The 20,739-nt window shown below is 42.7% G+C and overlaps 1 protein-coding gene across 3 annotated transcripts in view; it reads right to left on the bottom strand.

Moving 5' to 3' along the window:
* Window positions 1-297: 297 nt before the first annotated feature.
* The window catches only part of EAF1 (ELL associated factor 1), a 23,978-nt gene continuing 3,536 nt past the window's right edge, over window positions 298-20,739 (bottom strand). For 2 of the 3 annotated variants that reach the window (XM_084621224.1, XM_084621222.1), the window contains 4 exons: window positions 16,743-16,879; window positions 14,826-14,992; window positions 5,561-5,791; window positions 298-808 (listed from right to left, as the gene is read on the bottom strand). In XM_084621224.1, coding sequence (XP_084477350.1) covers window positions 762-808; window positions 5,561-5,791; window positions 14,826-14,992; window positions 16,743-16,879 — 582 coding nt within the window. In that variant the 3' untranslated portion in view covers window positions 298-761. Of the gene's footprint in view, window positions 809-911; window positions 1,308-5,560; window positions 5,792-14,825; window positions 14,993-16,742; window positions 16,880-20,739 lie in introns of those variants that run through there. The other variant, XM_084621223.1, reaches the window with a different exon arrangement.

Below are 20,739 nucleotides of genomic sequence, written 5' to 3'. Positions count from 1 at the left end.
ATCTAAGAACATTACTCTGAGAGAATACCTGTCTCCAGTGCCCATTATTACACATATGTAGTGTGTATACATGCATGACTGTGGTTTGTTTCTGAAGGTAACTTGAACAATTTCTAGTATTGTTTCCTTTAATAATGGAGGCAGCAACTGAAGTTTTATTTAAAATTATTCTGTGAGGCATTTGTGCAACAGGGTAGTGATTGAAGAGGCAATTTTATAACTTCTTTTACAACTGTTTAAAACACTCCCACATCACGGTTAGCCATAAATAGCAATAAAAAGGCATTAGAAAAGTCCCAAACTGAAGAAGACAATTTAGTGATGAAATTTAGTTTACACTCTAGCTCCCACACGGGCTTTTTAATGAACTGTTGGCTCACGTCTGTCCTAAAACACACATTTTTCCTTAATGTATTACGGCACTGAACATCTCCGATGAACAAGAAACATCTAGAGAATATGCATTATGCTTTACAGATCAACAACAGTCAGGAACACAGACTGGCTTATCCACTGTACATATCTATTTAAAACTTTAAAAGACTAAGAATATACATAAAATATATGCTTAATACACAAAGTAAAATCCTCCTCAGCTTCTGTTTAGGATAACAATTGATATTCCATAGGGTTACACATTGCTTCTATTAAAATTCCACGCATGGAGCTATTCCTGTGCCAATTTCCTCATCAGCACTGGGCTCACTGAAAAGTAAATTAGTTCTTCATATATATGCAGCAGAAAAAGAGAAACCTCAGCCCTAGTCATCACTGTCACTTCCAGACTCACTCAACTGCAAGTCATTTCCTATTGGGGGAAAAAAAAAAAAACAAGAACACCAGGCCAGACGTTAATTCATACTTTGATGATATTCAAATTTAAGAATTATTGTATTTAAACTGGAGATTTAAATAAGAATTACCCAGAAATGAACATGAACAGCATCTCAGCAGTTTGTCAAATATAATCATTCTCCATATTCAAGAACATTAAAATCTGCAGGAGTTTATTTAAGGCCCAAGCCAGGCAAAGTTGAGTCTCCTTGGCTCCACAACCACAAAGGCTACTACTCCTTGTTCACAAAAGCATTCCCCTTCTCAGCAGCTGTGGAATTAATTCCACACCCTCCGCCCAGCCAAACTGCCATATATGACTTTTGGGCAGGACACTAGGGAAGTCCCTGGCTCCATCTATGCTATTAAAATAACCATTTTTTAAAGATAGTAGTGAAGATGAGGCTGTTCCATGGGGAAGTTCTGTGTCATACAGGAGGTCAGGCTACATGATCACAGTGGTTCCTTCTAGCCTGTGGATAAATCAGGAAAGAATATTCAAGTGCCAGCAGCTCAGGAGTATTGGGCTCAACTTATCTGATAGCTCTGCTTCAGAAGTCAGTGAGGAAGGGGAAACCAAGGGGCTCTGAGGCTCAAAGACAGGTCAGAAGCAGGGAGGCTCAGAGCCCTACCCTGTCCTCATAGTATATAGCAAAGGTCCCCAAACTGTGGGGTGCACCCTCCTAAGGGGGTGCAGAGGAATGTTCGGGGGGAGGGGGGAAGGGAGGCACAGCAGTTACTGGACCAGCCCCCATGGAGGGTAGGGAAGGAGCGCCTCCCAGCTCTGCCCCTGCCACCAGGCCGTTGCTGCAGCTCCAATCCTGACTGCAACCCCCGGCCTTGACCACAGCTCCAGGCCGCGGCTCCTGGCCCCCTGGCTGTGGCTCCCAACTACAGCTCCAGCCCCCCTCCCAGCCCTGGTTCCCGGGGAGCGCAGACAGGTTCCATTACAGGCAAGGGGGGCATGATGGAAAAAGTTTGGGGACCACTGCTATATAGCAATGTCTGCTGCCTCTCTTGCAGCATTCTGGTGAACATGACAATGAGAACGGTCCTCTTCATTCTTGGGCAATGTACATACTTTCTTTTAAGCTGGCCTATAACACGTGCCCCATCTTCTTCCACATTCCTGCCCTCAAATGCAGGTCAATTGCAAGGGAGCTACTTAAAAAAAAAAAAAAAGACAGTGGCTGTTTCTTTTCCTTTTTAACGTTTTTGGGGGGTTTCCATGCGATGGCAGGCCTTCCCCTGTAGAGGTGGTCTTCATGTTACAGAAATATCAATAGTTTATCCAGGGACACATGTTGGATCAAGTCTTTGAAATTCAAGCACATTCCAAGCATGGCAAATCTGACCTCCTAAACAAAGGCCTATCCAAAGCCCACTAAGTCAGTGAATAGACTCTACTGACTTTAGTGGGCTTTGGATCTGGCTTGAGTGAAGGTCTAAATACTAATTAGCAAAACTCACATTTCTCTTTACATACTGGACTAATCAAGGAGGACTAGATAAACCAGATTTTCAATGGACATTCTACACCGCACTGACAATATTTGAGAGCCCATATATGTGAACATGTAAACCTCACAAAGGCACCCAATTCCCTATTTGCAGAGCACCAAGAGATGTACAGTAACTCCTCGCTTAACATTGTAGTTATGTTCCTGAAAAATGCGACTTTAAGCGAAACGATGTTTAGCTAATCCAATTTCCCCATAAGAATTAATGCAAATGGGGGGGGGTGTTAGGTTCCAGGGAAATTTTTTTCACTAGACAAAAAACTATATTTTATATATATACACATACATATATATACATACACACACACAGCATAAGTTTTAAACAAACAATTTAATACTGTACACAGCAATGATGACTGTGAAGCTTGACTGAGGTGGTGAAGTCAGAGGGTGGGATATTTCCCAGGAAATGCCTTACTGCTAAATGATGAACTAGCACTCGGCTGAGCCCTCAAGGGTTAACACGTTGTTAATGTAGCCTCACTCTACAAGGCAGCACAAATGGAGGGAGGGGAGACAGCATGGCAGAGACAGAGAGAGATGCACATTGCCCCTTTAAGTACGCTGACACCATTCTAAGTACATTGCCTTTAAAAAGATCAGGAAGTTGAGATGGCAGCTGAGGCCAGCAAGCTCTCTCCGTCCTGAGCCCTGTTGTCCTGTCCCCACCCTGCTCTATATGGAGAAGGGACACGCAGGAAGCAGGAGTACGGGGGAGGGAGACACCCCGATATTAGCCCCTCTCTTCCCCCTTCCCCTACACAGCAAGCAGGAGGCTCCCGGGAGCAGCTCCAAGGCAGAGAGCAGGAGCAGAACATGGCAGTGGGGGGAGGGACAGCTGAACTGCCGGCGGATAGCCTGATGGGCGGCTGCTGCACAGGGAACTTAAGGGAGAGGGGAGCTGATAGGGGGGCTGCCGGTCCACCCTGGTTCCAAGCCCCCACCAGCTAGCTGCAACGGGCTGCTCTTCCTGCAAGCAGTGGACAAAGCAGGCGGCTGCCAAACAACGTTATAAGGGAGCATTGCACAACTTTAAACAAGCATGTTCCCTAATTGATCAGCAACGTAACAACGTTAACCGGGACGATTTTAAATGAGGAGTTACTGTACTCACAAACACCTCAGGCAGAATTAAGAATGCTATGTGAAAACCAAGGCCCACCTTACTGGAAATCTATTAAGATTTCCCCACCACAAGGATGAATCCCTTAAACAAATGTAACTGTCCACTATTCTTTATAGAATAGGCTGGGAGGAGCTAGGAAGTCAAACAACCCTCTGGCCTCTTCATCACCCCAAAATTTAACGTCCCCACTGCTCCTGTCCAAATAGGGACAGAAGGAGAAAATGAAGCACCTTCCCAGTAACTAGTTTCAACTACCTTTTAGTTACCAAAACCCATCAACCCCACCTCACACCTTTCTGGGTGCCCCAGCTGGATCTTGATAGTTTTTTTTTTCAGTACAATAACCTGTAGCTCAATAGAAATATAGGCATAGCATAAAAAACTGAATTCAATATAAAATTAAATAATACAAGTTACCCTATACTGATGGCATGGTTCATTTTCATATTTAATTCACCGAAACCCTCCATGTTTGAATTTACCTGAATTTGCTGCAGAAACCATGGACACTTAGCACACATCACACATTTTAGGTCCAATTTGTCATGGAGCATATGGAGGAACGACAGAGGGGATATAGCAATTTGACTCGCCATAATCTCCTCACCCTTGCCCATCTCCTATGGTAGACAGGAGCGGGTCTCTCTACAGTTCCTCCACATCCTCACATTCTTTATGCGTTTAAACTGGCAGTGAAAGATGGGTGGGTTAGCTATGAGCATGGCTGGTACAGTAACACAGGAGGGGAAAACATTTGAGAGGGTGTGATGCGTAATTTAGCTGCACCTCTGACTCTTTCTCTGACCTCTCTGAATGCACCCTCCTTAGATCCTGGCCTCGTACCTTCACCTCTCTCAGGGTAGAATCCCATGATTCTCCTACCCTTAGACTTGGTGTCAGGATATAGAGACCAGCCAGCAGGTAACAGCCTGCATGTGGCAGGGGACATCCTGCCTGCCTGCCTCCCTCCACACCGATGGTCCCCAAGGACTCACAAGGGAACAGTGAGCTAGCGAGGGACACTGGTGTAAGATGTTTGTTGTTTTGTATGATCTGTATTCTCCTGTGTGGTGTATGATTAAGTAAAAGAGCACAACGCTCTGTGTAAGGTGTGGGTGTTACAGGCTTCGCAACTGCCACATGCCCCTGAGAAAGTTAAACTGTAACCAGAAGCTTCACACCTCTTGGAGTTCTGGGAGAGGGGTATGTTGGAACAACCGGGTTATCTCGGGGGTCAGTGCTGGGCCTGGGGGCCTAGAACAGATGGGCATAGGAGCTCCATTTTGGAGAAGGGGCAGAAGACAGAGTCACTGCCCAGGAAATGTGTGAGAAAGGCCCAGGGAGGAAACAGTGCTGTAGCCTGCTGAGGCTCTAGAAGCTTAAACCATTCAGGGACACAGAAGGTTGCAGTCCCAGTGAGTGGTCACAAGAGGGTGCTCACTAGGTCCTGTGACACCTTCCTGCTTGTTTAACAGCCCTGTTCTTAAACTAAACCAACCTAGTAAGGATAGTCAGCATCCCAATAACCCAAACTAGCCATGCAGTAATTATTTCAATAACCAGGTCACATGCAGTATTCATCTGTTATTACACGTTAGCTCCACGTCCTTCATACGTCTATATCAACTTCTAAGTAACTCTCTCACAAACACAGCAACTTCCCTAAGGGGTTTACTATATATACACCCAATCCCACATTTTCAAAAGCTCAGATTTTTTTTTTGTTAATTTAAAAAACAATTCTTCCCTTCCCCCAAGTGTATCCTACTCCTCCCTGATGGGGCTTTGCTGCCCAGTCACACTGAGGACCAGCTTCAAAACCCACTGAAGCTGATAGGAGTCTTTTGGGTTTTGGCTCAAGCCTTTGATGCCCAAGTAGCCTCTATATCTTCAAATAAATGAGAGGTTTTTGTTATAAGGTCTCCCTTTCACATATTTCAACCTGCATGCGTGCTACTGCTTGGGATAACTATTTGGTAAACTATATTCTGCAGTGGTATCTAAATCTGCTTAGAAAATCTATGCCTTTTGGTGGCATCACACAGGTTCCCACAGCAACAACACACAAAACTTTACTTACTGAGAGTGTTCATTAGCTGATTGCTTCCTTGTGGCCTGCTGGTACCATTAGCAACAGCATTTCTGTTGTTGTACTGCTGGTGTGGTGGCTGAGAGGGGGAAATGCGTGCAGCCTCTTCCCCATCACTGCTAGAGCTTTCATCATCACTCCCAGAAGAGCTCTCAGAGTCCGATGAGCTGCTACCACTGCTGCTACTCATCTGTTCAATAATTTCAACCTCTGCTCTTAGCTCTGGAATAAGATGACATTTGTTGGGTCAAAACATTTACAGGCCTCTGTGAATTTCAGGAAGGGAATGTTAAAATGCAACAGTTTTGTCAAGTATAATTTACCAAGCACAATGAACAAGTCTAAATAATTCAAATCAAAAGGAGAGAGAGGGGAAGGGAAAACAAAAGATACACACAACTGTGCCTAAGTGCTGCAGCTGAATCTAGAGAAGAGGTTATAATCACTGGTTCTCTAAACTTCATTTATTTCACTACCTCTTATATGTTTTCTATTTTTAAAACCATTCCTTACTGTATTATTCATTTACTGAGTGCTCATTGTGCCAGGCACTTACAGACAAAACAGGCGTAGAATGCAAATGTTTTGGGGGGAGGGTGTAACACTTGACACAATGGGTAAAAATTTCAAAAGCACCCAATGACTTAGGAGCCTAAGTTCCATTGAAAAATCTGTGGGATTTAGGTTCATTTGAAAATGGTATCAGATGCAACAAGTGATAGTTACAATTAGGAGAGAAGGGGACTACAACAATAAAGTTATGAAGTTCTTTAGATTTGCCATGCAGACTTCTTCGTGGTGCCAATGGTAATCTGAAAGTTATATCAGCAAGAGTTTGGAATAGTCACATTACTTACCAGTGATTTAGATAAGCCATCCCAAATCACACCATTGTTGTGTATTTTGAATATTCCATGTTACTAAAACCTATTTTGAAGGATTTTTTGAACATTTCATGGGGACTACAACTTGTATCCCTCCACCAATAACATTAAGCATCTAGTTACCATAAGTCCAAAGGTATAGGGATCAGAGAGAGAGAAATAATAAAGCTAGCATTATTTATATTATGAAAGCACCCAAAATCTTCAGAGTTCAAGCCTCATTGTGCTGGACTTTGTACATACACAACCTAAGAAATGAGTTCCTGTCTTAAAGAACTTACAGTCTAATAGAAAGAGTAGGAAAAAGCACGTACTATCACCATTTTACAGACGGGGACCTAAGGGACAGAAAAATTTAAGTGACTTGCCCAAGGTTACATAGGAATACTGTAGCAGAAACAGAGTTTGAACCCAAATTTCCTGAATCCTACTCTAGTGTTTGAATCACAAGACCATCCTTTTTGTGTAAAGTATTTCCAAAATGACCTGGAACAGAACTTTTCTATACATAAAAATGCCATGACGTTAAAGTTCATGATCTCGAATGTTTCAGGATTAAGGCTAAATACTGTATCTGATTGGAAAGGAGAGGGTTCCAGATGCTCGATGATACAACAGCTCTCCAGGGTCAGGAAATAAGACTAAAGAACCCTGCAAAGCTCTCAGCCTCCACTGTATTTTGGCAATGAAATCCATTGGGTAATTATGCACTGGCTTAAAGTTTCCTTTTATCAATTTTAAATTTGCTACCTTTCAATTTCTAAGTCAGCTACATTCAACTGGAATTAAGGAAAACAATATTATACCAATACAATGGACCAATAGACTGTCTAAATCAAATTGTATTTCTTGAGGAAGTAAGGTTGTTTTTGCAATTTGGCTGCTGAAGCAAAACATACTGGGTATGTTACCTACAGTTCATCTGTTTGCAAGTCAGCCATTTCTATTCAATCTTTTAGATTTAAAAAAAATCTGTTTCTGTTGGATTTACATGACTGGGTCAATGGCAGGGAATACTGTATCTTTCAAAAATGATGTTTTTTTCTCTCTTATTCTCCTTCCCACTTAGTCTTGCAGCTTTTAGAATGTTATTTCATTCTCGAGTCTGAGCCCTGGTCTACACTACAAGTTTAGGTTGAATTTAGCAGTGTTAGGTCAATTTAACCCTGCTCCCGTCCACACGACGAAGCCATTTTTGTCAACTTAAAGGGCTCTTAAAATCGATTTCTGTACTCCTCCCTGGCGAGCAGATTAGCGTAAAATCGACCTCCCTGGGTCGAATTTGGGGTAGTGTGGACGCAATTTGACAGTATTGGCCTCCGGGAGCTATCCCAGAGTGCTCCATTGTGACTACTCTGGACAGCACTTTCAACTCAGATGCACTAGTCAGGTAGACAGGAAAAGCCCCGGGAACTTTTGAATTTCACATCCTTTTTTGCCAGCATGGCGAGCCGATCAGCACAGGTGACCATGCAGTCCCAGAATCGCAAAAGAGCTCCAGCATGGACCGAATGGGAGATACTGGATCTGATCGCCGTATAGGGAGAAGAATCCATGCAGGCAGAACTCCGTTCCAAAAGACGAAATGCCAATGTATTTGCCAAAATCTCCAAGGGCATGATGGACGGAGGCTACAACAGGGACACACAGCAGTGCCGCATGAAAATTAAGGCGCTCAGGCAAGCCTTCCAAAAAACAAAAGAGGCAAACGGTCGCTCCGGGTCAGAGCCCCATACATGCCACTTCTATGATGAGCTGCATGCAATTCTAGGGGGGGACCCTACCACTACCCCACCATTGTCCGTGGACACCTGCAAAGGGGGAGTCTCACGCAACAGGGATTTGGATTTTGTGGATGAGGAAGATGAGGACGAGGAGGAGGATAGCGCACAGTGGCAAGCAGAGAATCCCTTTTCTCCGGCAGCCAGGAACTGTTCATCACCCTGGAGCCAATACCCTCCCAAAGCGAGCTCCCGAACCATGAAGCTGGAGAAGGCATCTCTGGCGAGTGTACCTTTGTAAATATAATACAGAGTTTAAAAGCAAGCGTGTTTAATGATTAATTTGCTCTGAAGACTTTGGATGCATTCGCGGCCAGTACAGCTACTGGAAAAGTCTGTTAATGTGTCTGGGGATGGAGTGGAAATCCTCCAGGGACATCTCCATGAAGCTCTCCTGGAGGTACTCTAAAAGCCTTTGCAGAAGGTTTCTGGGGAGGGCTGCCTTATTCCGTCCTCCAAGGTAGGACACTTTTACCACGCCAAGCCAATAGCAAGTAGTCTGGAATCATTGCAACACAGAGCATGGCAGCGAATGGGCCTGGGCTTTGGTGGCATTCAAGCAACATTTGGTCTTTATCTCTCTGTGTTAGCCTCAGGAGAGAGATATCATTCATGGTTACCTGGCTGAAATACGGGAAATTTGTTTAAGGGGACATTCAGAGGTGCCCGTTCCTGCTGGGCTGTTTGCCTTTGGCTGAAAAGAAATCATCCCCGCTGTTAGCCACGCGGCTGGGGGAGGCCCATTCATGCTGAGCTGTTTGCGTCTGGCTGACTGGGATCTTCCCTGATACTAGCCACATGGTGGGGGGAGGGATGAAGCAATCATCCCAGGGAATTGGGCAGCGATGGTGGGGGGTTGTGCTGCACATTCACCCTAAAACTACAGCCCCTCCTTTTAAATGGCCAACCTAATGAGCTTTGCTTGGTATGGGAAAGGAGGGCGCTGCTGTTTGAAACCATTCCCACATGTTATGAAGGCTGAAGAAGCCGAAACCCTTTGGCTTACCATGGCTGCCTGCAAGCTGAATTCTGTTGCCCAGCTGTGTCTGTGTGATGTCTCACACCAAACCGGCAGGCACTCAATATAAGAGGCAAATTGCGACCTTGTACCGACAGCACATGTGCTATGTACTGTGAATCACTTGATTCACTGTGAAAGAGTTTCCCCTTTGTTCTCTAAAATGTATCTTTTTAAATACTACTCTCCCTTTTTTTCCTTCCGCAGCTGCAAATGTTTCTATGCTCCCCCTATCATCTCCATTCCAGAGGCTAACGCAGATTAGAAGGCGAAAAAAACCACACTCGTGATGACATGTTCTCAGAGCTCATGCAGTCCTCCTGCTATGACAGAGCTCAGCAGAATGTGTGGAGTACAGCATTAAATGAACGGGATGAGAGGAGGCAGGAGAGGGATGAGAGGAGGCAGGATGTAATGCTGAGGCTAATGGGGAAGCAAAGTGAAATGCTCAGGAATCTGGTGGATCTGATGGGGGAAAGGCAGCAAGAGCACAGACCGCTGCTACGGCCCATGTATAACCCGCCTGCCGTCCTCCCCAAGTTCCATATCCTCCTCACCCAGACGCCCACGAATGCGGGGTTGGAGGCTCCTGGCACCCAACCACTCCATCCCACCCCAGAAGATTGCCCAAGCAACAGAAGGCTGGCATTCAGTACGTTTTGAACTGTAGCGTGGCCTTGTCCTTCCCTCCTCCTCCACCCCTCCCAGGCTACCTTGCAAGTTATCCCCCTATTTGTGTAACGAATTAATAAAGAATGCATGATTTTGAAACAATAGTGACTTTATTGCCTCTGCAAGCTGTGATCGAAGGCGGGAGAGTGGTTAGCTTACAGAGAAGTAGAGTCAACTAAGCGGACGGGTTTTCATCAAGGAGAAACAAACAGAACTGTCACACCGTAGCCTGGCCAGTCATGAAACTGGTTTTCAAAGCTTCTCTGATGTGCAGCACGCCCAGCTGTGCTCTTTTAATCGCCCTGGTGTCTGGCTGTGCGAAATCATCCGCCAGGCGATTTGCCTCAACCTCCCACCCTGCCATAAAAGTCTCCCCCTTACTCTCACAAATATTATTGAGCACACAGCAAGCAGCAATTACAATTGGAATATTGGTTTCGCTGAGGTCTAACCGAGTCAGTAAACTGCGCCAGCGAGCCTTTAAACATCCAAATGCACATTCTACCACCAGCCTATAATTGAACTGCTCCTTACTACTGTCCAGGGTGCCTGTGTACAGCTTCATGAGCCATGGCATTAAGGGTAGGTTGGGTCCCCAAGGATAACTATAGGCATTTCAACATCCCCAATGGTAATTTTCTGGTCTGGGAAGTAAGTCCCTTCCTGCAGCTGTTCAAACAGACCAGAGTTCCTGAAGATGCGAGCGTCATGCACCTTTCCTGGCCATCCCACCTTGATGCTGGTGAAACATCCCTTGTGATCCACCAGTGCTTGCAGCACCATTGAAAAGTACCCCTTGCGGTTTACGTACTGGCAGCCAAGGTGATCCGGTCCCAAGATAGGGATATGCGTTCTGTCTATCAGCCCACCACAGTTAGGGAATCCCATTGCAGCAAAGCCATCCACTATGACTTGCACATTTCCCAGAGTCACTACCCTTGATAGCAGCAGCTCAGCGATTGCGTTGGATACTTGGATCACAGCAGCCCCCACAGTAGATTTGCCCACTCCAAATTGATTCCCGACTGACTGGTAGCTGTCTAGGGTTGCAAGCTTCTGGAGGGCTATCGCCACTCGCTTCTGAACTGTGAGGGCTCCTCTCATCTTGGTATTCCTACGCTTCAGGGCAGGGGAAAGCAAGTGACAAAGTTCCATGAAAGTGGCCTTACGCATGCAAAAGTTTCGCAGCCACTGGGAATCATCCCATACCTGCAACACTATGCGGTCCTACCAGTCTGTGCTTGTTTCCCGGGCCCAGAATCAGCGTTCCCCAGCATGAACCTGCCCCAATGCCACCATGATGTCCAAATTTCCAGGGCCCGTACTTTGAGAGAAGTCTGTGTCCATGTCCTCGTCACTCTCGTCATCGCGCTGCCGTCTCCTCTTCGCCTGGTTTTGCAGCTTCTGCACAAACCGCAGGATAACGTGCGAGGTATTTACAATGCTCACAACTGCAGCAGTGATCTGAACGGACTCCACGCTTGCAGTGCTATGGCATCTGTGCGGGCAATCCAGGAAAAAGGGCGCAAAATGATTGTCTGCCATTGCTTTCACGGAGGGAGGGAGAAAGGGACGGGTGACTGACGACATGTACACAAAACCACCCGTGACAATGTTTTTGCCCCATCAGGCACTGGGAGCTCAACCCAGAATTCCAATGGGCAGCGGAGACTGTGGGAACTGTGGGATAGCTACCCACAGTGCACAGCTCCGAATGTCAACGCTAGCCACGGTACTGTGGATGCACTCAGCTGACTTAATGCGCTTAGTGGGGACACACACAATTGACTATATAAAACCACTTCTGAAAAATCGACTTCTATAAAATTGACCTAATTTTGTAGTGTAGACATATCCTGAAAAACGGACAAGGAGCACTCCCATGTCTGGGTTCTCAATTTATTCCCGAACTGCGTGTTTCTAGAATCCCATAACAACTTTCGGGTTTAGAGGATCTCTCAATGTCTAAACTTAAGCAACTTGGGGAAACTAAGTACAATGGAAAATGGAAATCCCACAGATGTGAATATCTTTTGCCCTAGCTTGATTCAGTAAATTTTCCACATGCCTCGAGTGATACTTTGGATCAAGGGAGCTGATAATTATAACTACTCACTGAGCACTAAAAATTTACATGGTGCAGACATTGACAGTCCATGCCTCAAAGAGCTGTGAATCTGATGGACAGAAAAGATGCACTGAGAGATCTAGAGGAAGGGGGTTCCACCCATTTCCTTGTTTATAAGCCTTGTGGAAGACACGAGTCGTATGTGGAGGATATGAATGAGAAGTTGGGATGACCTGGCACACTGAGACCGGGAGGGCCCTCCAACATAGGAGTGTGGTGCTCTTCTCAGGGCAGCACAGAACCATAAGTCACTGTTACCCTCTGCCTTAGCAAGAGAGAGCTTTGCTGAAGATGAGACTCTGTGTGAGCTCCCTGACACACCAGTTTGTCTGCTTCGCCAGCAAATTAATTGAGATTCTGCCAGTCTTAACCTTGTCTTGCAGGTAACAAATCAGTGAATCCCTGTTCCTGAGTTCTCCAGAGACGTGTCTCTGTAGTGTCCAGTCCCTCTGACTGGATACTCTCAGAAATTGTTAAGTTTGCTATCTCGAAAGAGACAGTACGCACACCAGCTTGTTAGGTTAGCTGAGGATTCACTCTATACTTCAATAGAACAGCACTGAGATGGTTTACAGTAAAACTAGGAATAAGTTTATGAACAAAGAACAGGCACTTAAGTGATACTAAGCAGAGATAATAGAAAATGGTTACAAACAAAACAAAACATACTTTCTAGTACCTAAAATTTAATTCTAGCTAGTTATGCCTTTGCCTAAACAGCTTTCTCACTCACAGCATCTCCAGTCCTTCCTGGCAGGAGCTCCAATGTTTACAGAGTCAGAGCTTGTTGTCCCCTTTGTTCCCTAAGAGATGGATAAAAAAGGGGTTCTCTCCCCTTCTTTTTCTAGTCCAGTAAGCCTTTGAAATATATTCTTTGAAAATTAAACCCAGACACAGTTTCTGTCCTCTACTGGTGTGTAGATGCCATGCTGTCTTCCTCATCCTCCAATCAATTTGTTTTTTTTGATTGGCTTAATCAGTTTGTTTACCATTGATGTAAATGTACTCTGGCCTCACCTTGCTCAATTTACATCAGAGACCCAGGCAGACTGGCAAAATGAATTCCTTTGTCTACAAAAAATTTGTTTATCTGATCTACTCAGATTGCTTGGTCTGAACATATTTCAGGAACATATTTCCAGCACAGACATAATTCTTTATACACTAACCATACATACATCATGCAATAATATTAATGACCACTGTGTCAAGAGTTTTTACATATATCTTACAAGATATCGTTGGCTAAATATTCTGACAACAGCATGGTGGGTGGCATAAAGGGGCTCTTAGGGACAGAAGGAGGCAGATTGGAAGATGGTGTGAAGATGACAGAAGGGAGAAGAAGACAGTAATGAAAGAGGAGTAGAGTGCTAAAAAATAATGTTTTACATTGAAATTCAGCAAATTTGATTTACAAGTCCACAAGAGACAACAAAAATGCAATTATGTCATCTTTAGAGTTATTTTTCAAAGTACAACTACACTTTAGAGCACATTTTAAGCACTAAATTTATAGTTTTCCAGCAACATTGGAAAACTTGTACTTTTTCCAGATACTGTATACCTACATTATGTCAACATTATTAAAAATGCATCTGTTGTGATTAAGCATGCTATATAAATACGTCAACAATTTTTTCCTGCACATACCAGAATATGATCATTCATTCTCATTGCACAGTGACATGTGATAAGGTGCAAATAAGTATTCATAATGCATGAAATCCTCGCCTGTACTCCGGCCCCTTGATGCTGTGTAAAAGGGCTGCAGGGGCATAAAGAGCGACAATCCTCTGCCATAACTAGTAGGTAAAGGATTCCCCTGCTGTTAGCACTGCAAAGTCAGCTCTAAAGATGCCTCCCAAAGACCCTCACACATGTCACAGAGGGACAGGCATGTCAAGTGTGGGGCCACAGTATGCTATGAAAATTCTGGGCAGCACAGCAGCCCACAGAGTAGCCTGTGGTGGTTGCTGGAACTTAGAGAGGATCACAGAGCTGTGTTAGTAACACCAGAGGCATCCCAGCCCCTGGAGCATCTTAGGATCAGGAGGGTGCAAAGATGGCTTAAAGCCACTTTAGATCCAGCCCCCTATGACAATATGGTCTTAATATACAACGTATGCCTAGAAAGTACCTGGCTTTTCAGTAAAATATAAATTAAAAAAAAAACCGTTCATCGCTTCAACTGCATTGTCCACAATACACCCATGGAGTGCAACATCCGATTTGGGCAGAGATTCTGTGCATCAATCCCCAATAGGCCTAACTTTTGGGCACAGATACAGAAACACTGAGATTAGGAGCCTGATGCTGCTGCTTTAGTAGGAGATTTATTTAATTTAGGCACTCAATCCTTCTTTCCCTCCCAAGATACCTTCATAATAAATATAGCAACTACATGGCAGTGTGGTCCATATTGTGCAAATTTGATCCCTGTCCAATTACTTGATGGATCTCAGCCAGCCAAATCCTGTTCCATTCAACTGTGATGATGTGTATCTTTTGAGTTAATGTTATTTTTATGGAGAAAGAGTCTGAGATTAAATCATCAGCAAAGAAGGGATGCTCACATGCAGAGAGATGGGGGCAGTTTAGATGACTACGTTGACAGAAGAAAACAGATAATTCATTAAGAATCCTTAAAATGAGATACACAGACTATAAACCAGCAGTCATGTACCAGCTTTTAATGCTTTAAAGTTCTTATGTATCTTTGTAAATGAATAATTATAAAACAGTAGATTAAAAAAAATAACCCCTTCTTTACCTCTCTTAATGTCATCCAGCTGAGGTTCAGGTGAAGGGTTGTCTTTCAAAGGGGAGGTTTTGGGCCCAGCTGCTGGCTTGGATGGGGCTTTGAACTGTGAGGAAGGCTGGGAGGCTCGGGCAGCCTGCTGTTCTATCCGTGCCTGGATCTTACTGCTGCCCTCAGCCCTGAAACAAAATAAAAAAACAGTCAGTGGTGCCACAGAGCTGTGTTCCTTTGTTCCAGTAAGATCCGTATTAATATATATTTAATAAGTTTGGACTGAATACAAATTTACTTTGCATCCTGTAGAGCTATACGGTGAATTATGGATTTTAAATACAATACAGCTAACAACCTACACTGCTTTGGCAAATAAGCCTCACCAGTGACTTCCATGGGAAGCATGCCATGAAGTGACTGTAGAGTAAGGTCCCTACTAACTGTGCTCCAGATCCATGTGAGGCGTAGCAATATCTTGTTCTCTATTCAAATAGCAGTAAAGGTTTTTCATTTTGCAAAGAAAGCCTTCTTAATACAATCAGCAACTACAGTAAAATACATTTACATAGCACCTTTCATCCTGAATGATCCCAAAGCTCTTCACAAACATTTAGACGTGAAATACAGAGGGATCACTTCATTCATCATTGAAATGCAGCTAACTATTAGAAGATGCACAGCAAGACTACCCAGCATTTTATAACAGGAAGTATCCTCTTTGATTACATACAGTACATCATCAGATGAAAGTTACTATGTAAGAGCAGAGAATTGTTACCAATATTGATTTATGCTCTTGAAACTACAGAAGGAATCTATGTGGGAAGAATGTAATTACTCCACTTTGAATTTTAGATTAAAACCACTTCTCTTACAAAGAGTGCCAAGGGATCTTTAAAGACCAAAGTGATCATGACAACAGTTTTACATCTCATCTGAATGACATGACCTCTAATAGCACAGTGCCTTGGAACATCATGTTCACGCACTTGTAGGGCACTGACTCAGAGGAAAGTGTGGCAACTATTGAATCACTACCCTCACGTACAACAGCCTGGATTTGTTCTTTGGAGATCTCTGATGTAGCTGCCAGCCTGGTCCCAGCCTGCATCACTATAAAGTTTTAGTGAGCTCTCAGTCAAAGTTTTTACGGCTGCAGTAATGCAGGTTATTTTAAATGTGTCGTTTCTAAAAAATGTTTAATAATGGCATGCTCTATAGAACTCAGCTAATATGCATTCCCCACTGCTAAAAGAACTTGATTCCGAGCCTTCAGGTACTTACATATTAGCACTACTCTGAAAAATATTTTATCTGAACACTTTCTAGAGTGTAATTTGTGTACTGAGGTATGGCTATCAGATCAGACAGAAGTTCTGATCTCAGCCGTTTTTAGGCAATTACCCACAATAATATTTATGTCTCCAGCATTCATTTTTTCAGAATCTTTGCCCATGAAGAGTTTGGACTTTTGCTCTGTTTTATATATTATCTCCTTGATGCAGCCATGTTCCCCCACTCTAATTATTACATGTAATTAGACTTCCGCAGGAAGTTTCTAGGTCCACTACTTGCAACTTCACCAGTCCACTTGACAGGTTATCACTTCCATCTTCTTCAGAAAGAAATTATTGAAAGCCATCCAATCTTTTGACCAGCTTCTAAATTCTTATACCATCAACACTGTTCAATCATGAGTTACAATTATCACCCTTCAAATGACGGAGAATCTACTAATTCTTTACTCTCTGCTACATGCACACAGTGGAGATTTCCATATTTAGGCATGATAATTGGCCTCATAAAGTCCAGGAAACTCAGTAATTAAACATTACTGCTAATTCACAAAACTCACAGCCATAGCTAACGGTGACACTATTAACATGAATCTCTAGCAAGAATTCATCTTATTAACTGTATGTATCCCAGTTTTACCTTGTTTTCTTGACTTGAATGCTACTACTAAGTTTTTCCAGCACATATTCCCCAGTGTCATGATTGATAATAAGTACACAGTCCTTCTGATATGATCTTTTATTTCCTTTGAACACAGTCATCGGAGGAGTTGAGCCCTGGTGTCAAAGAAAAAAAGCACACATTCATTTGCTTATGCCCACACTATACAAGCCATTTATACACAATAAGTCTAATGAATAAATGCATGCTTCTGACTTAGTATCAAGAAATTATCATTTACTTTGGATTGAAAGTGTTTGTTCATTTAAAGAAGGGATGAATACATTTATATGCATTACATCAGACTCTTCCTCATTCATTATTATGCTTGTAATCATTTTATGTGGCTTTGCAGTGATAAACACATCTACCCTTCAGTTATGATCATTTACAGTTCTACTTTCCATCATGGTAACAACTGAATGTTATTACAGTAGTTTGCCCTGACAAATATCAGAAACCTCCCTGATACTTCTACCAGCTCTGAAAATCCTGGGTTTGGATACTGAATATAAATCTAATTACACATTCAGTGGAACTGTGACCTGATTAAATGTATGTGTACCCAATACATCATTTAAACTGCCTTTATATTTAATCCATCAAATAAAAAGCAACACTTCTGTTCTATGTTATGAAGCAAATATCACACGCTATACATTAGCAACAGCTGTCTTTAAAAAAAAAATACAGCTTGTTTGCTTGGCAGACCTATTGCGTGAAGACCTACATTCTGGAGCAATCTGGGGGTTTCTCTATGATACTAATTAACATTGGGTGAATCAAAAAATTGATTCACTTAGTGTAAGGGGTGTATAAAAGTATACTCTCTACTGTGAAACCTAGTCAGATTTTATACATACAATAGCTGTATAGTTATAGAGAAAGGCGAATGGTACTTACAACTGAAGAAGAGACTCCTGCTTCAGAGAACAGGAATCAATCTTTACATACATTTTTGGGAAGTATCCTGAATTGAGTGCAGCGTGCAAAGCACAAGCTTCCACCCCCACCCCTCTTCTAAAGAAAATATAATGTCTTCACACTTAACTCAAACTAAAATTTTAAATTCTCTGCACCATCAAAAATAGGGTACACATATAGTACACACATTGGTTATGGAACAGTACAGACTGCTTACATCTGGATTCTTCAGAGATGTTACAGTAAGACAAGTTCCAAACTGGATAAGATCATACTATCATATAGTCAAGCCTTTACAGATATTTACAATATTACTACACTTAGAAATTGAAAAGTAAAAAAGGATTAAAGAGAATATAAAATAAGATGAAAATTAAGTTCTGATCATCCTTGACAGATAAAGAGAAGTTAGACAAACATATAAAGCACAAATATAATGGAAATTGTGCTAAGCTTCTATCCCACCATCCCCTATTCTGCAGAAAGCCTATAACTTAAAGAAAAGCATAATCTTTGCTGAGAAATAAAGAGAAGAGATGAAACTAAAGATCCAATGAAGCGCATCAACAGTCCCTCTCACATGCTTAAAATTAAGCAGGTAAGTAAGAGTTTTGAGTGCCCAAATACCAAGCAACAGAAACCAAAATGCTACTTTACAGACTATTCTGTTACAAAGACCAGAAAAAAACCCACTGAGTGAAAGAGCTAAAGTTTAACCAGATTGTGATGAAACCCATAACTAAAACAAGAGACAAAAAGAATTCCTCAACAACTATTTGACTATCAAATATTAAACCACTGCATCCACAAAGCACCTGTAATCCCTGAAACTGTCCACATGCTGAAAGAGACCCAAAAAAATCTCCTCCAAACAGTGGTACCCTCAGGGATAGCAAAATTTCAAATGAGAAATTGGAACCTGAACCCCATCCAATTGTTAGGCAGCTAGTGCAATTGTTTGTTGGAATAGGAGAAATAAAGCAGGATCCAGGAGATCAGTGAACCCTCTTATATTGAACAGAAGTACTTGTGGCACCTTAGAGACTAACACATTTATTTGAGCGTAAGCTTTCGTGGGCTACATCCCACTTCATCAGATGCATAGAATGGAACATATAGTAAGAAGATATATATACATACAGAGAACATAGATTCATAGATATTTAGGTCAGAAGGGACCATTATGATCATCTAGTCTGACCTCCTGCACAATGCAGGCCACAGAATTTCACCCACCACTCCTAAAAAAGACCTCACACCTATCTCTGTGCTATTGAAGTCCTCAAATTGTAGTTTGAAGACCTCAAGGAGCAGAGAATCCTCCAGCAAGTGACCCGTGCCCCATGCTACAGAGGAAGGCGAAAAACCTCCAGGGCCTTCCAATCTGCCCTGGAGGAAAATTCCTTCCCGACCCCAAATATGGCGATCAGCTAAACCCTGAGCATATGGGCAAGATTCATCAGCCAGATACTACAGAAAATTCTTTCCCGGGTAACTTGGATCTTACCTCATCTAAAAACCCATCACAGGCCATTGGGCCTATTTACCATGAATATTTAATTACCAAAACCATGTTATCCCATCATACCATCTCCTCCATAAACTTATCGAGTTTAATCTTAAAGCAAGATAGATCTTTTGCCCCCACTACTTCCCTCGGAAGGCTATTCCAAAACTTCACTCCTCTGATGGTTAGAAACCTTCGTCTAATTTCTAATCTAAATTTCCTAGTGGCCAGTTTATATCCATTTGTTCTTGTGTCCACATTGGTACTGAGTTTAAATAATTCCTCTCCCTCTCTGGTATTTATCCCTCTGATATATTTATAGAGAGCAATCATATCTCCCCTCAACCTTCTTTTAGTTAGGCTAAACAAGCCAAGCTCCCTGAGTCTCCTTTCATAAGACAAGTTTTCCATTCCTCGGATCATCCTAGTAGCCCTTCTCTGTACCTGTTCCAGTTTGAATTCATCCTTCTTAAACATGGGAGACCAGAACTGCACACAGTATTCCAGGTGAGGTCTCACCAGTGCCTTATATAACGGTACTAAAACCTCCTTATCCCTACTGGAAATACCTCTCCTGATGCATCCCAAGACGACATTAGCTTTTTTCACAGCCATATCACATTGGCAGCTCATAGTCATCCTATGATCAACCAATACTCCAAGGTCCTTTTCCTCCTCCGTTACTTCTAGTTGATGCGTCCCTAGCTTATAACTAAAATTCTTGTTATTAATCCCTAAATGCATGACCTTACACTTCTCACTATTAAATTTCATCCTATTCCTATTACTCCAGTTTACAAGGTCATCCAGATCCTCCTGTAGGGTATCCCTGTCCTTCTCTAAATTAGCAATACCTCCCAGCTTTGTATCATCTGCAAACTTTATTAGCACACTCCCACTTTTTGTGCCCAGGTCAGTAATAAAAAGATTAAATAAGATTGGTCCCAAAACTGATCCTTGAGGAACTCCACTGGTAACCTCCCTCCAACTTGACAGTTCACCTTTCAAGGTGAAGGTGGAACATGAGCTCATCTTAATTAATTAGCCTCTTAGAGTTGGTATGGCAACTTCCACCTTCATGTTCTCTGTATGTATATATATCTTCTTACTATATGTTCCATTCTATGCATCTGATGAAGTGGGCTGTAGCAAATGAAAGCTTACGCTCAAATAAATTTGTTAGTCTCTAAGGTGCCACAAGTACTCCTGTTCTTTTTGCAGATACAGACTAACACGGCTACTACTCTGAAACCTCTTATATTGTTTTATCAACATTTCAAGAAGGGGTAGCTTTGAGATCATATATCTCATCCCTTTTCAGAGAATTGTCCATTTAACCAGATTGAAAGCCGCCACCATGCAGATGTTGCTCCAAATCAATATTGACTGTGTTCAGTTTGGTAAACTAGAAAACCCTCTAGAATATAGTAGAGACAGGTCAAGCTGAAAGATGTCCATTCTCATAAAATAGTACATTAAAAATAATCTTGTCAGAACAGGCATCTGGAAAGGGGATGCACTACAAACAATCTTATTCACCCACGT

The sequence above is a fragment of the Lepidochelys olivacea genome (assembly GCF_965140295.1).
Source record: "Lepidochelys olivacea isolate rLepOli2 genome assembly, chromosome: 2".
Taxonomy (NCBI): Eukaryota; Metazoa; Chordata; order Testudines; family Cheloniidae; genus Lepidochelys; species Lepidochelys olivacea.
Note: the sequence above shows the minus strand (reverse complement) of the source record. Positions and strands in the feature narration are given on the sequence as shown.